The sequence below is a fragment of the Amia ocellicauda genome, chromosome 10 (assembly GCF_036373705.1).
Source record: "Amia ocellicauda isolate fAmiCal2 chromosome 10, fAmiCal2.hap1, whole genome shotgun sequence".
In the NCBI taxonomy this organism is placed as follows: Eukaryota; Metazoa; Chordata; class Actinopteri; order Amiiformes; family Amiidae; genus Amia; species Amia ocellicauda.
This window is the reverse complement of record NC_089859.1, coordinates 10,077,522-10,093,282: the sequence shown is the minus strand read 5'-3', so window position 1 is coordinate 10,093,282 and position 15,761 is coordinate 10,077,522. Positions and strand designations below refer to the sequence as shown.

The following is a 15,761-nucleotide window of genomic DNA, read 5'->3' as shown; positions in this document are numbered from 1 at the left end:
AGAACATAAGAACATACATGAGAAAGTTTACAAACGAGAGGAGGGCACAGTATGTCTTCAGGCCCGATTTATACATTAATAGCAGCAGGATATGGATTGCTTCTTCTGACATCATGCAACCAGAAATATATTCCTTCTGTAGAATGGTTTGATTCATTCACTCGGAGCAAATGTTGCCCTAAGGGTCTCCATTTGTTGGTGTTAGCCAGCATGAAAAAGGAAAGCAGGAATGTATCCCTCCTCCCCCCAAAAAAAACAAGGGGAACCATAGTTCTGCTCCCCTCAAATCCTGCTTAAAGTCTTATACATATACAGGAAAGTCATTCATTTCTTATGAATGATTCTTAGTATGAGTTGCGAGATTAACAAAACCATGTCCTTCTATTTATCTGTCTAATTATATATTTCTATGTGTATCTGTCTATCCCACTACTTAGACAGTATGAAAAAGGTGCACCCAAGGGTTTATACTATTTGCCAGCTGTGTTAATAGTATAACTCTGTTTTTGTTTTTTGACATCTTATTTAGCTGTTTGAGAACAAGATACATTTGTTCTGCAAAGACTTAGACAAGCTTAGGTCACTGAGAGGAAGAGCAGAGCAGTCAAGAAGAACAGAGCAAGTTTCATTAGAGACCCTGCAGTATGTCCTTAAATTAGTTATCTTGTTATGAGTTTTCATTAATTATATGCAGAACTCATTCCCACATTGTTACAATGCATAAGGCATATAACTGTATTACTGCTTTCGCAGATCCTTCATCCCGTTCCAATGTCCTGCTTGAGCAGTATCTAGGATTGTATTTAGTCCAAGCACTGCCTCAGACAGGTATAATATGGTAGGCCTGAGCAAGCTGGGGGATTGAAACTCACAGATTCACAGAGGGAGGAGAGAGATAGATGAACAATGGACAAGAGACATTTGGAAAAAAGTGTCCTTTGATCTCATTGCAACCTTTATATAACAGGCAGAAGCTGTCAAATCCCGTCACACTTGAAAAAAGCCTTGGTGTTTCTGCTCTGTGAACTTCATACTAGCCATCTTAAAAGTATGAAGTAACAATCTGATAGAGGAAATACCAATAAAACCACCTTCTCTCAAGATGGTCTCCACCCATCTGTCTCCCATCTGTCTTGGTTTGCTCAAGAAAAGTGTTGTTGAGATGATGGACATTTAAAAGATCCAAAATAAAAATACCAGCGACACACACACACACACACACACACACATATATATATATATATATATATATATATATATATATATATATATATATATATATATTAACGAATCTTTAAAATGTAATGGGAGAGAGGGTGATTTAATTAGTGTATTAACTGATACGTATTGAGATCTACTTGTAATTTACAAGTTCATCATGGCTCCTTTAAATTAAAAACAGTGTGAGGGGTTCGGTTGTTAGAGCTATTTTAAGCAGTGTTACGCATCCCGTCCAATATCATTTTTCTATGTGGGTCTGACGGCACATCCGTCAAACTAAGCAGCTGTGTGAAAATACTAGGAGAATAATAACAGTAAGAGAAAAATAATCTGTTCTTAATTAACTATTAATAAGTTGTAAGTAATTATTATGAATAGAATAACATTCAAGTAACGATTTCCATACCTCTGTAATACCCCCCTACTTATCTGTTAAATGCGTCAAAGAACATTTTGAAGTGAATGACGGTAGAAGAGACATAGGCTCTCCAAGATCAAAAAACAACGTGTGTCCTCCTCGGTGCACAGCCGATTCTGTACAAGTTGAAAACCCTTGAAAAGTTTGGATTCTCTCAACTGATACATCCTTTAAAAAAACGACAAGAAACAAGAATGGGAGACAGCATAGCAGATCCAGCGCCCATGGAGGTAGAAGGCAGCTCAGAGAAGATTGATATGTCACTTGGTAGGTGTTCTTGAATAGAAGTCTTTGAAATGTTAATATAGATTTTGTTGTTGTTGTTGTTTGTTGTTGTTGTTACATTTTCACAAGTATTTAGTTTGAATACTCAGGGCTTTTGAGGGCTCCTCCTCCGCAAGAGATTTCAGGACTAAATATGGATTAACGCAGTGAGGATGTGTGCGTCAGTTTGGAAGCCCATAGAAGCAGTCTGCAGACACTGTATTGTGCTATGCATGCTTATGAATATTAAAACCTCTTAAAATAAAAATACAACATTGGTTTCTGTCCAGAAGCAGGTTTATTGTATTATGTACGTAATTTCATAGACGAGGGACTATGTATTTGCACCTATCGTGTTTGGGACAAGGTTGTGTGTAATTAATAACTCTAATTATTGCTCAGTGAAATCTCTTCTAAAATAAGATTCATTAAGATCTTTTGCTGAATTCAGTCCTTTCGAATAGGTTGCATTCCGTTTGTTAGCATGCAATTAGACAAAACTAGAAGCACTCCGTTGTAAACTACAGATCTTTATCATATTTACTACACTAATGTATTTCCTTTTATCTATAAACAATTCCATCTAATACATGTTTGAAATATTTTTCTAATGTTGTGAATTTTATATTTTATATAGAATTATATATTTAAAAAATATATATAACTCACTTATCATCAATAGGGAAATGATTAACTAATTTACTTTAAATGTTAAGTGTACCAAGAAGAATTGATGGATTTGATGAAGATTTTTCTTCAGTTCACTCACTTTGCATTTAGTTAATTGATAAATATAATCTATTAACATGTCTATTTTTGAAAGCATTCTTACTTTACAGCATTTTTTCACACCTGCCTAAAACTTTTGCACAGTACTGTAGCTTAGTTAACAACTCCCCTGCATTTGGGTGAGGTCGATCTGAAAGCTGATGATGGTCCACTGACCCTTTGGAAATGGCAGATGCTTTTTACGACAGTGTTTTCAAGTGGAGTCCATCACTGCTGGAACAGTATCTTATTCATAACATTAATTGTCCTTTTTCTGGTCAATCTTTCTTTAGATGATATTATCAAGCTCAACAGAAAGGAACAGAAATTCACTCAAGAAAAAACGTTCAAGGACAAAAAAAAGGAGATTGCTAACAGAAACAGACTAGCTGGGAAAATAAACAGACAACAGTGGGCCCCGTTCAGAAGAGGGGCATATTACCTGCAGTCAGGTACGATTCCACTTGGTGACCCACCTGTACCATTGCATGACCTGTCAAATGAACAATGTAATGATTGAAACTTGGAAAATGGCCTCACAGGGATTGTCACATCTGCTCAGAATCTGATGTAGGCTGGGGAGGAATGTAATTCTCCTGGGTGAAAAGTGAGTCCACTGTGTAGACACCTAGTAAGGACAATCCTTTTGGGTTCATTGGGTACAAAGGAAATGCAGGGAGAAGCAGGATGTTCTGTGAGATGTAGAGTCCAAAGCTCACAACTTGGCCACAGCCTCACAGCATACTAGATATGAATCAGAATGTGCATGAGTTGGCTTTTTGTTTTTTCTTTATCCTTGTAAATGTCTTAAATTTGCTTAAATCAACATAAATGTTAAAAACTAGGATTTAGGGTTCCTTTTCAATTTAGACGTCTATTTGTATAAAGTTTGATTTTTCTTAGTCCAACAATAGTTGACATGGCTTAGTAAGAAACAGTACATTTCAGTTTATTGTTAGTCGATTTAAGATCTAGTAGTGTTAAAGTAGGTGACGGATGATGTTTAAGTTTAGATTTAGTATTACAAAGGTTTACATTTTGAAATGAAGGTGGTAAAGTGATTAGTTTTCTAGCAGCCTGTCTTTGGTCTGAAGGCTGAGTTGTAATGACAGTTAAGATACCAAACACATTACCTTCAACAACAGACCCCAGTCGTACACAAAACTACATTTCCATCTGACCCCAATGCAAACAACTTAAATGTAATGGTAAGACCTATCCTTCCTTTATTAGTATCCTATATTAAAACTCTAACCCTAATGCTAGTTCAGACCAAAATGTAACACTTATTTGATCATTTTGATAATCTGCTCAAACTCAAATTAAAAAAAAAAAAATTCAGTGATGTCCAAATCATTACCATGACTAAGGATTGGAGCAACTTCAAATTTAGACTCACTCACCAATGGAAGATCTTAATTTCAATAATGGATGTCCGCTTTATATTTTTATATACTAGTCTTTTTATTTATTTTACTTCTGCTTAGTGCAAACCCAACATCAAGAATTGTGTTGTTGATGTGGAATGAGTGGTAGAGTCTGAGCTTTGATTTGGTCCAGGCCTCTACAAAAATCCTGAAAAGAAAAACGTTAACCTGTAATATTTTGGGAAAAAAATATGTTTTACTGCAGTCCTGGTATATTAGAACTGAGAGTTGTTTTCTGCTTTATTGGTAGCACCCTACCGACTAAGGTTCATGGGTCAAGACTTGCATGAGTTCAACAGGAGAATGCCTTATAATTTGAGAAAGACCACTTTAGCCACTAAAGGAGTGAGCCCCCTAAACCGCAAAGCCTGGAGTGCTAAGGTACGCTATAAGCGCAAGGTTGTCTGGTATGTAAAGGATGCACAGTGCTTCTTGTTTTTGTTCCATACTGAATTGTTAATTGCTTAATTATTTATTGCAATGAACTAGAAAGGATCTTGAAATACCTGTTGTATCCTGCCTTCAGAGAGCAGACTTTGAGACATCATGAAGGGGATTTGGTTTTAAGATACCAAAACAAAACAGATCCCTAAAGATACCTCTGACTGAGTGTGACAGCTTGGATGCTGACAGGCTCAGATTATGTGTCACAACTTCTGTTCTCATGTCTCTCGCATTTAAAGGCAAACATTTAATATATTTTGTGGTATATTTTGTTATTCCTAGGGAAAACAAGTGGGAGGTGTTGTTCCAACCAATAGATTGGGTGAGCAGTTTAGGCAACTCAAAACCCAACCACAGTTCAGGAAGAAGTTCTGGCAACCTTTCAGAGGTCCTTCAACTACGTCAAGAAGGTAAATCTGAAAGTGTGCGTATGTATCCACACATCTTAATTGCTTTCAGTCTTGATTACTGGTTGGATAAGTTCTCTGAATTAGATCTATATGTAATTTTATGGTCAAACATCTGTGTCTTAATTTGTGAAACTAGCAGGGCCCAACAAATGTGTGGCAAGTCTATTGAAAGAAAAGGCTCTTCTCCTCTATAAAAGAAACTCAGCACATATTCCAGGAATATCCTGACAACTGATGGTAAATATTAATACTATCCAATACATTAACAAATAAGTGATACATAAATGAAGCATTACATTCAATTAAGATGCAATATTTCGACCTACTAACCGCTTTTGTAGATGGAACGTAACTGCCCTGACTCTTAACAGCAGGGATTCCCAAATTGCGGGCCAGGGGCCAAATGCAACCCTCGAGGATGTTTGGTGCAACCCCTCAAAGCCAACCTTAAACCACCCCTTTCTGAACCTTTACTATATTATTACAGTTTCTGAACATTTTCTGTTACAAATTGCACATGTAATTTGGGGGAAAATAATGAAACGACAATTAAAGTTAATAAAAATGTATGGATTGGGACATATTTTGTTTTCATCAGTGGTTCATTTTCTACTGCGGCCCCCCATTCCATGCAGCCTCCGGAAATTGGCCCTCTATCACCAGAGATTGGGAACCCCTGCTTAACAGTAATGACTTAGCCTTAAGTCATATTAACTATTGTATGTGCTCTACCAGTCATTAGGAAATAGACAGAGCTTTCAAAGCAATGAATGTAGAAGGTTAAAAATGGCAAGGCTTAACCAGTTTTAAGCATTGTTGTTCCTCAGGGAGCAGTAATAATCAGCCTATTTAATTATTGTATGTATTATGTAATTGTGCTTATTCTTTTTTCTGTTATACCAGGACCTCACAGGAAAACAGGGGACAAAGTCTAGAACAAATACAACACCAGCAGATGCAGGGGAGGCAAAGTCAAATCAGCATCAACAGAAGGGTGTGTAGTCTAGAGATTCTCACTTTTATGCCTCACTACAATGGGATAATAATAGACCAAAATGTGTTGATGCTGGGGGGTCAACAAAATAGCTACAAAAATAGCTTTATTTCATTTCATCACGCATGCAATTATAGTAGCTGCTATGTAACGTAGCTGTGCAGTTGCCGAAGGCCCTGTTTGAAATCTAAGGAAGTTACAGCTTTTGATTCTGTCGGGCTTTGAACACAATTTTATTTAACCAATAACCCAGATCCCCTAAGGGACTTAAGCTTGCTGTATATGTTCTACATACTAGATTTTTTCTGTAAAATGTAAACTATTATTTTATTTAGGCATATTATTCCCATAGCTGAAATTGCAAATGATAAGAATCCTTATACTACAAGGCACATGTTTAGCACACACACATACACACTTGTACACACACATATATACATGTTCTTGTTCTGTAGAATATAATTTTACTGAATATAATGATTATTCTTTATCAAAGTGAAAAATGTTGCTTGCATGTATAGTTGTAGTAGTACAAGTTGTTGAAAAGTCGGTGCTTTCTTTGAGAGCCTGATAACTGTGTTTCCTCTCGGATTTCACATAGAAATTCAGTGCAACTTTACTTTCTGTACTTTATTCAGATTAGTAACAGAAATGAACTGTGATAAAAACAATTGTTCTGCTTTTAACTTCTTAGTTTAATACTCGAAGAAACAATGGGAACATAGTGGAGAAATATCAGAAAACTAGAAGGTAAGAGAAGAGAGTTGAGACTTTTTGTAATGATTATAGAATTCTATACATGCCCTATTTAATGATTTTGTTTTTACCTTCAACACTAAAGCTGGAGACAAATTCCATCACCTGGTTCCATCTTAACGGTCTCTGTCCCTAACTCAAAGGCAGCTCCTGAAACAGGGTCAGTAAGAACACATTTCATACTTTTCCCCATCATTAAAGAAGGGAAGCAAAGTATTATGAAGATCGTAAGCAAGAATATAATTATTTAATAAAAGTGGATGAGGGGGGACAATGCTTTATATGCAGAAACAGAAGTCAAGGGGAGTTATCAATGAGTGCCAATCTAATGCTTGCATAGTCCAAGTAACAAATATCTTAATGTTTCGAAGGGGTAAGTATTTTGAGGTTACTATAAGCCTTGAGTTTAAATGATGTATATTTTATAGAAATGTTTCACACATTCTGAATCTCCCAGTTTTAGGGTTAAGCGGCCAGCTTTGCCAGAAGGATCCACAGAAGGTGTACATGTCTCGCCCCCTAAGCCAAAAGGAATCCCTCTGAGATACAACTTTAAAGCCATAGCCAACCAGGTAACCTAGTTCTGCAGCTGAACAGACATATTTTAATTAATTGGATCCAAATAACATGCATCTGTTATTTATTTCATGCCATTCATCTATTCCCATTATCATAAGCAGTTATCCTCTTGGCTAAATTCTATTTTGTGCTGATTGGTACTGAATTGAGTGTTAGCTATCTTCAGTCTGCCTCTTCTCAAAATGAATATTTGTGTAAATAACACAAAAATCCAGACTTGATTACCTTGTTTTCCTTGTGTATCGTCATCACACAAAATATTACATGAGGAAGCCGTTAGTTGTAGATAAATTTAAATTCATGAATCTCATCATCCAGCAATCTGTTAAAAAGGCAGATAAATCAACATAATATGCATCACGAAATCAAAAGGGCCTGTAATTTTGCATGTTAGTTGCACACACAACCATAATAGATAATAAATGCCTTGACTTTTGGACCAACGTTTCTTTGTTGAAGACGAGAGTCACTCTGGATGAACGCTTCACGTGTCTGAAGATCAGAGGTAGCTCGGGGGGGGCACGAAGAGGGAGACGGACAGTGATGCTGCAGTGACTGGGCCGGGCGCTTTCTTTGTGGCCACCTTCCAACACCAAAAGAGGATGACTCCAAACTCGGTTTCATTTATCTCTGTGACATTCGGTTTTTTTCTCTATATCCTTAAATAAAAATTGTCTTTACTACACATGTATATGTATAGCTAAAGTCAAATGGGGAGGGGGATTGGAAAATCTGCTTCATTTTGCGAGAACAGTATGACAAGAAAAAAACCTCACACAATGTTGCCTTTATTATTAGGGTAAGGCGCTAATGGCATTACAGGTGTTACACCTTAAGATTACGCACAGAAATAGCTCAACAATGCTATCAATTTGATCAGAGCAGGCACTTTTACCCGGGATGACTTACAGTTATCACAAAATACACTTTACAAAAGACTAACATAATATTGTAACAGGTTGAAACTGGGGGTTCTCAGAGGAAGGAACACACCACACTGTGCAATAAACAGGAACTGCACTTATACAGCTCTTACTGTGGGCTGCACACTAATCAAACCACACTCGCACACACAGGGGAAAAGGAAGGAAGGCTGTCATGGTCACTTACTATGGAGCCAGGGTGGACAGATGAAGGTACACATACCAGCAGGGGGGCACACAGGATAACCCATATTGTTCCCCTTTAATGTCAGCTGTGCTTACCCACAATAATTCCTATTCAGCATCCTGTATATATCTGGTGTGGGACTGGATACCTGTCCAATCTTAAGTGCTGTAGTGCTGTTCTGCACACATATTTCAGAACACCTTGCAAAGTCAAACTTAAATATAATGTTATAGATTGTATAAAGGCTTCCAGTAAATTGTTTCCAATCTGAAATGCACAGACTTTAACAGTTTCCAGTTTAACTTGCATGTTTCAGACCTTATCTCTCTCTCTCATGGCCCTCCATTCTAAGCTTGGCCGCTTTCATATATTTTATGTAACCGTTGAAACGCATGGTCATTTAACTTTTAAAACCCTTATTAGGATTGTTCATGCAGGTAGATAAAGCAAAGTTTGACAGTTTCAGAGAGAGAGATCAGCTTTTATATAGTGACTTCAAGTCATGCAAATGTATGAGCCCTTAATTTTTGTGATCACATGAACACAGAAACACTAACACACTGTAGTTCAGCATTTGGAATTAAAGGAATTGCATGACTAAAATGACCGTTCTTCTGTTGTCTCAGTGCATGGAAGTGTAGGAGGGTGAAGGAGTGCTTTGGCAACTGAAACGATTGTGAATGAAATGGTGTATTGGATTTCCTGTGTACCACCTTGTTCCATCTAACGAACCCACTTTTTGTGCACCTGACCTTGGACCTATATATATATGCAAGAATAAAACAAAGGAAGTTATTGAATGGATACCAAGAGATGAGAAAAAAAACTAAATTACAATCTAGAAGATGGGAAGATTAAATCATACACTCAATATCATATAACAAGGGTGGCGTAGTCAACTTTAAAAATCAGGATATTGGGTCAGATGCCACATTCTGGTGCAGTCTGATGGAGCCTTGGCCCATGAATAAATACAGTCTTGGACAGAGCTGGTCTCCCCCAGCTGTGACACTACAACATCATCTTGCGTTACAGAGCTTGATGCTTAATGCAATCTTGGCAGATTGAGAGATTGCTGTGTTTTTTTTTTTTGCTAAAATAGATTCCTCTTGTAGAAAATGTGGTTTGGTTGTAGTTTTGCATGCATTACACTATCCAAGTATATTTAGCACAGTTACAAATATCATGCAGTATCAATCTAATTGATTTTCTCTTAGACTTGAGCTAAAATGCACATAATACACAAACTGGGCTTTAATTAATGGTCTATCTTGCTTGTCAATCTCCCTGTGCATGAAACAGCACATACTAAACCAGTATGCCTTCAGTCACAGATCCTAAGAGATCTCTTAGTCATCTGAAGAGAGGGGTTCCTCACATATCCCTATTGTTTTGTTTTTTTAATGAAAGGAAACCAAAGTTTTCCAACCCTGAAACAAAAATACTTTAAAGAAACAAAACATTCATCATTTAGCAGACACTTTCACCCAAAGTGACTAATTGAAATTGGGGGTGAACTGTACATTAAAACAGAATGCTGCAAAATCAGTTTTCAATCAATGTCAGGGGTGAGTGACAAGGAGGTGAACAAATATGACACGCAGCAAGCAACTGGTAGAGTCTGTTATGTGAACTTTCCTGAATCACAGGACAATAAGATCAGTTGGTAGAATCCATCACTGAGAACCAGTTGGGCTATTCAAGGAATACAAATATTGATTGGACTACAGACTGACACACAGTCCCTGCTTCTCACTGCTAGGAGGGTTTGTGATCAGTGGTTGCAATTATTGGCACTAATTCTTTGTTGAGCTAGAGAAAACGAAATGCAAACCCCCTCCTTTTTAATTACCCACATTTTCACAGAAGACATCAACCATTCGTGTGTTTATAAATACAGTATATATATATATATATATATATATATATATATATATACACACTCACCTAAAGGATTTTCACACACAACCATTTCTGGGGTTTACAAAGAATGGTGTGAAAAGGGAAAAACATCCAGTATGCGGCAGTCCTGTGGGCGAAAATGCCTTGTTGATGCTAGAGGTCAGAGGAGAATGGGCCGACTGATTCAAGCTGATAGAAGAGCAACTTTGACTGAAATAACCACTCGTTACAACCGAGGTATGCAGCAAAGCATTTGTGAAGCCACAACACGTACAACCTTGAGGCGGATGGGCTACAACAGCAGAAGACCCCACCGGGTACCACTCATCTCCACTACAAATAGGAAAAAGAGGCTACAATTTGCACAAGCTCACCAAAATTGGACAGTTGAAGACTGGAAAAATGTTGCCTGGTCTGATGAGTCTCGATTTCTGTTGAGACATTCAGATGGTAGAGTCAGAATTTGGCGTAAACAGAATGAGAACATGGATCCATCATGCCTTGTTACCACTGTGCAGGCTGGTGGTGGTGGTGTAATGGTGTGGGGGATGTTTTCTTGGCACACTTTAGGCCCCTTAGTGCCAATTGGGCATCGTTTAAATGCCACGGCCTACCTGAGCATTGTTTCTGACCATGTCCATCCCTTTATGACCACCATGTACCCATCCTCTGATGGCTACTTCCAGCAGGATAATGCACCATGTCACAAAGGTCGAATCATTTCAAATTGGTTTCTTGAACATGACAATGAGTTCACTGTACTAAACTGGCCCCCACAGTCACCAGATCTCAACCCAATAGAGCATCTTTGGGATGTGGTGGAACGGGAGCTTAGTGCCCTGGATGTGCATCCCACAAATCTCCATCAACTACAAGATGCTATCCTATCAATATGGGCCAACATTTCTAAAGAATGCTTTCAGCACCTTGTTGAATCAATGCCACGTAGAATTAAGGCAGTTCTGAAGGCGAAAGGGGGTCAAACACAGTATTAGTATGGTGTTCCTAATAATCCTTCAGGTGAGTGTATAGTGAAAGTGTAGGGTTTGATCCAGCACTGTTGGTGCTCGTAGGCATGTTTAAGGGGACACAAGGCAGGAATGTGGGAAAATAAGTGCAGGTTTATTATACCGTGCACTAGTGCAAACAAAAGACATACAAAACCAAAACCAAAAACCTAACTACTTTTTGAGTCTAAACATGTTGAAACAGATCCCTCTCTATAACTAATCAAAAGACGAACAGCAACCATACAATGTCCATAATCCACAATCGTTGTCATAGTCCATAAAAAAAGTCCTGTTAACCAAAAGTAAATCTTCTCCCGTACTCACACTCAAACAAACATTACTCCTCTCCAGCACAGTTTCAGTTTCAACAGCACACAGAAGTGTGTGAGACCAGCAATTACTGTGTCATGCCCCCACCCCTCTCAATTATTTAAAAACACTTTTATACAGTGTCTTAAGTCATAGACGGGAAGCCTTTTACTGGTTGGATCATAAAATAACAAAGTGTGTTTGAAATCTAGGGAAAGAATACAGGGCCTCAGTCAATGGCAGGAATACAACAATGATTCAGCTAGTTAGTGGGGGAAGCTTTTGGAAGGATAACAAATAAAAATGTACAAATACAGTTCCATTGAAATATTACATTCAAACATTAAATGGCAAAAGTCTCAAGGTCAAAATAAGTCATCCTCAAAGAGGGGTGTAATTTGAAAGAAATCCATGCAATTACACTCCCAAACCAGGGGGGACTTGGCTACTGAGAGACATGGTGTGTAACTCTCCTCTCTGGGGTTTCTCTGTACTGTTTGCTGCAAAACTCCTTATTAAACAAAGCATGTAAAGGCATTTTAAAACAGCTAGATTCTTAATGGTTGTGCAGAGCCTTGGTTACACAGTTCAGTAACTGAGGCAACCTGGGTTAGGTTGAGTTCAGTTTTATTGTTTAGAGAGTCACGAAAGTCTGATAATCCACAATAGAGCTGTGATGTGCTAAAGGTTAACGTGAACAAAAAAGCAAAGCTGAAAGATGAAGTAAAGAGGTAAATCAGCTTCCAGTCCAAGATCATTAGAGATGATAATGCAAAAAATATATTAATTGATTGATTTATTTTTACCTATGCTTGTAGAGCAGCGTGACAAGGCTGAAGCTCCCATGGAGAACCGATCTTTTCCTAGAAGGAAGGAAAGTAGTTTAGCTTAAAAGTTATATTAATTTGCTGTATTGCTAAAACCAAGTCCTTGCAGCTTGAGTCAGGTTACAAGTGCGATAAGACTTAAATCCAGACATTGAGGGAGTGTATAGACATGAAGTGATTGTTACACTGATTTGAGCAGCAGCGTAACCAGTTTGCGCTTCCCAATGGAAACCCAGTCAAACTCTGGTCTCTCAGCAGCAGTGGGTACACCGGAATGACTGGGACCCACCCATCAAGTCACATGGTAAGTTAGTTACACTGACTGAGAAATTTTAAAGTAGTCAAGACAGTTGACAGTGCAAAACACTTCATAGTTTTTTATTTTAAAAGTACCTCAGGTTTTATTTGGCACATTCTTAGGTAGAAAGAAAAAACTAAAATAATGATAGAGAGCTGGGTCCTCTGTGCCAGAGAGAAAGAGCTGGTGGTGGGGAAGGCGAGTAAGTGGGGGCCCGTGGCCGGTGCTGTGTAGGCCTTCCTCTGCTCTGTGTTTCCACGGGCTGTAGATCTGTGTTAATCCACTTCCACTGTCAGGAAATGGCAGGTTCTTTTCGAATTAATACAAAAAAAATCAGGAGTCATTAAATGGCACATTGGAAGGACCACAACATCTTCTTCTTTGAAGGCTAATTCACACTACTTCACACGTTGGAACAGAAACTCTAACAACACTTACAACACCTGGGCTTTCGCTATAACGAGAGGAAGATGGCTTTATGAGGTTTTCACAATGTCAAAGTATGTCCACTCTCTAGCAGCTTGGCTCAGTTATGAATGCTCGTCATAAGGAGAGGCGTTAAGTGCTCGGGAAGCATCGTGACAAGATGAAGCCGGCCATTATAAAATATAAATATTCAACTTCAAACTGCACAGCGCCATTGGACACCTTTCTACAATATGCTGAATACCAAACTAAAAACATACCATTGCAGTACACATAATATCCGCTTGATGGTGCAGAAGTGTATGTTTTAAAGCTTTAACATGAAATGTACACTTCTGCACCATCAAGTGGGTGTTATGTGTACAACAATAGTATGTCTTTTTATAACCAGTGGTAAACACAAAACATGTTTTGAAACAAATGGTTTTACTTTCAAATCCATTGATACATTACAGAAATGAAGAATGGAAACTCTGTAGTGTGAACTGATGTTTGTGACCAGACAATGGTATGTTGTTTCTTTTACAGACCATAGTGCAGGGTTTGGCAATAGGTGGCCCGCCCTCAAACATTTTTGGCCTGTGGGCCATGAGACAGCCACCCCCCCCCCCCCCCGCTCTTACTGGTGAAAACACCGTCAGCACCCCCACCCCCCCACTCTTTCTGGCGAAAACACCTGAAGTCATATTTCAGAAATGGTGACACCATATTCTGAGAGATATAGCTCTAGCTGTTTCTTGGATATATTGAATGATGGCTGACCTTTGCCATCACTCCTCATTGTCCTCTGATTTTCCAGTATTCTCGTGTATGTGTATGTAGACAAGAAGGTGTTTTCCCTCACAAAGGATCCTGTCAAAAAAATGACATAAAATACATTAGAATGGTTTTACACATTGAGGATGAGGCCTCAACCAGCACTGTAGTGTTTTATTCATTTATGTTTGTTTGTTTGTTTTAATAGGGGACAGCAATGCAGCACAAGAGAAACTATGAGGACTGTTGATCCATTGGCACACACTTGGCATAAACGTTGTCCAGTGAGGAGGCTACAGTGTTCCTTCTCCTTTGTCACTCAGGCATACAGATGGAAATTAAAAGTTCATTCTGTAAGTACATGATACAAAACATAAATTACATTACAACAAAATGTATCAATACATTAAAAATGTGTTTACAAGCATAATGCAATGTATATCACTAGTAGTGTCTAGTAAATCACTGCATCACCTTATATTTCGATAAAGTTCAATATTGCTTTCACTGCAGAACAAAATATTACTATTTGTAAAATGTATTCTGATAGTTTGTGTTACATTATCACAATATCTTCCAAGCAGTCTTTCAGATGAGATGCTAAACTGGGCTCCTGACTCTTTGTGGTCATTACAGATCCCATGGCACGTGTAAAAATAGAGTAGGGGTACCAACCCGGAGTCCGGGCTAAATTCCAACACGAATAACCACTTCCCTTGATCCAATTGTACTGATTTCTTAATAGCTGTAAACACATTGTATAACAGAGTGACAAGATTTGTATAATAATAATAATAATAAATATAGCACATCTTAAAACTAGGATACAAAGGCAAAGTGGGAACTGTACAAAGAAGCAAATGTGTTATCCCATATGGAAAGAAAACATTTTAAAATGTAGTGCACTACTTTATAAAGGAATAGACTTTAAATCATATTCTAATATGTTGTTTTAAAACATTTGAATGCATATGCCAAAGATAAGACATGGCCAGAAAAATATACATATGCTACAATAGGTTTTTGAAATGATCTCACTGCCAATTTATTGAAGAATATTATTAATATAATGAAAAATGTAAAGTTAGACTTTTAACATTGATTTATCATTGATTATTTTTAAATGTATACACAATTCTTTACACTATAGATTTAACTGACACGTCGTATATTTATAATCCTTACATAAAATTACTATAATACATTTTATGAGGAAATCAAATTTAAAACATGTTAAATGTTTACATAGAATGACTGTAACTAAGTATATATAACTGAATTCATATTAGCTTTGTGTTTATAAACAAAATACTGAAAATGTAACTTTTGCAACCTTAGTCTGATAAATTATTCATCTAAATCAATAATAATAATAATAATAATAATAATAATAATAATAATAATAATAATAATATATAAAGCTTGGCAGCAAGAGTTACATTTCCCATCAAAAGCCTGCCTATGACTGTTGTTAGTTGTATGTAAACAGCTTTTTTTAATAATGTATTTAATATATTGATGTAATATAGAACATAGGTTTGAAGGTTTAATACTTCTAATACTTCCATTAAAAAAATGTAAATTAAAATATGCATTTATGTAAGGTAAGCTAAAGTATGTGGATATGAAATGCAACAACTGACTGATCAATTAAGAAGAAAGTGCAAACATCCTCCACACCATTACACCACCACCAGCAGCCTGCACAGTGGTAACAAGGCATGATGGATCCATGTTCTCATTCTGTTTACGCCAAATTCTGACTCTACCATCTGAATGTCTCAACAGAAATCGAGACTCATCAGACCAGGCAACATTTTTCCCGTCTTCAACTGTCCAATT

The 15,761-nt window shown here is 37.4% G+C and overlaps 1 protein-coding gene across 1 annotated transcript; it reads left to right on the top strand.

Annotated features, from left to right (window-relative positions):
- The first annotated feature begins 1,487 nt into the window (after positions 1 to 1,487).
- On the top strand, positions 1,488 to 7,966 carry LOC136759851 (UAP56-interacting factor). The gene is made up of 9 exons (XM_066714944.1): positions 1,488 to 1,906; positions 2,965 to 3,123; positions 4,349 to 4,479; positions 4,825 to 4,952; positions 5,856 to 5,946; positions 6,641 to 6,696; positions 6,788 to 6,862; positions 7,160 to 7,274; positions 7,741 to 7,966. The coding sequence occupies exons 1-9, from the start codon at positions 1,834 to 1,836 to the stop codon at positions 7,834 to 7,836; spliced, it is 924 nt and encodes a 307-aa protein (XP_066571041.1). The 5' UTR covers positions 1,488 to 1,833; the 3' UTR covers positions 7,837 to 7,966.
- The last annotated feature ends 7,795 nt before the right edge of the window (positions 7,967 to 15,761 follow it).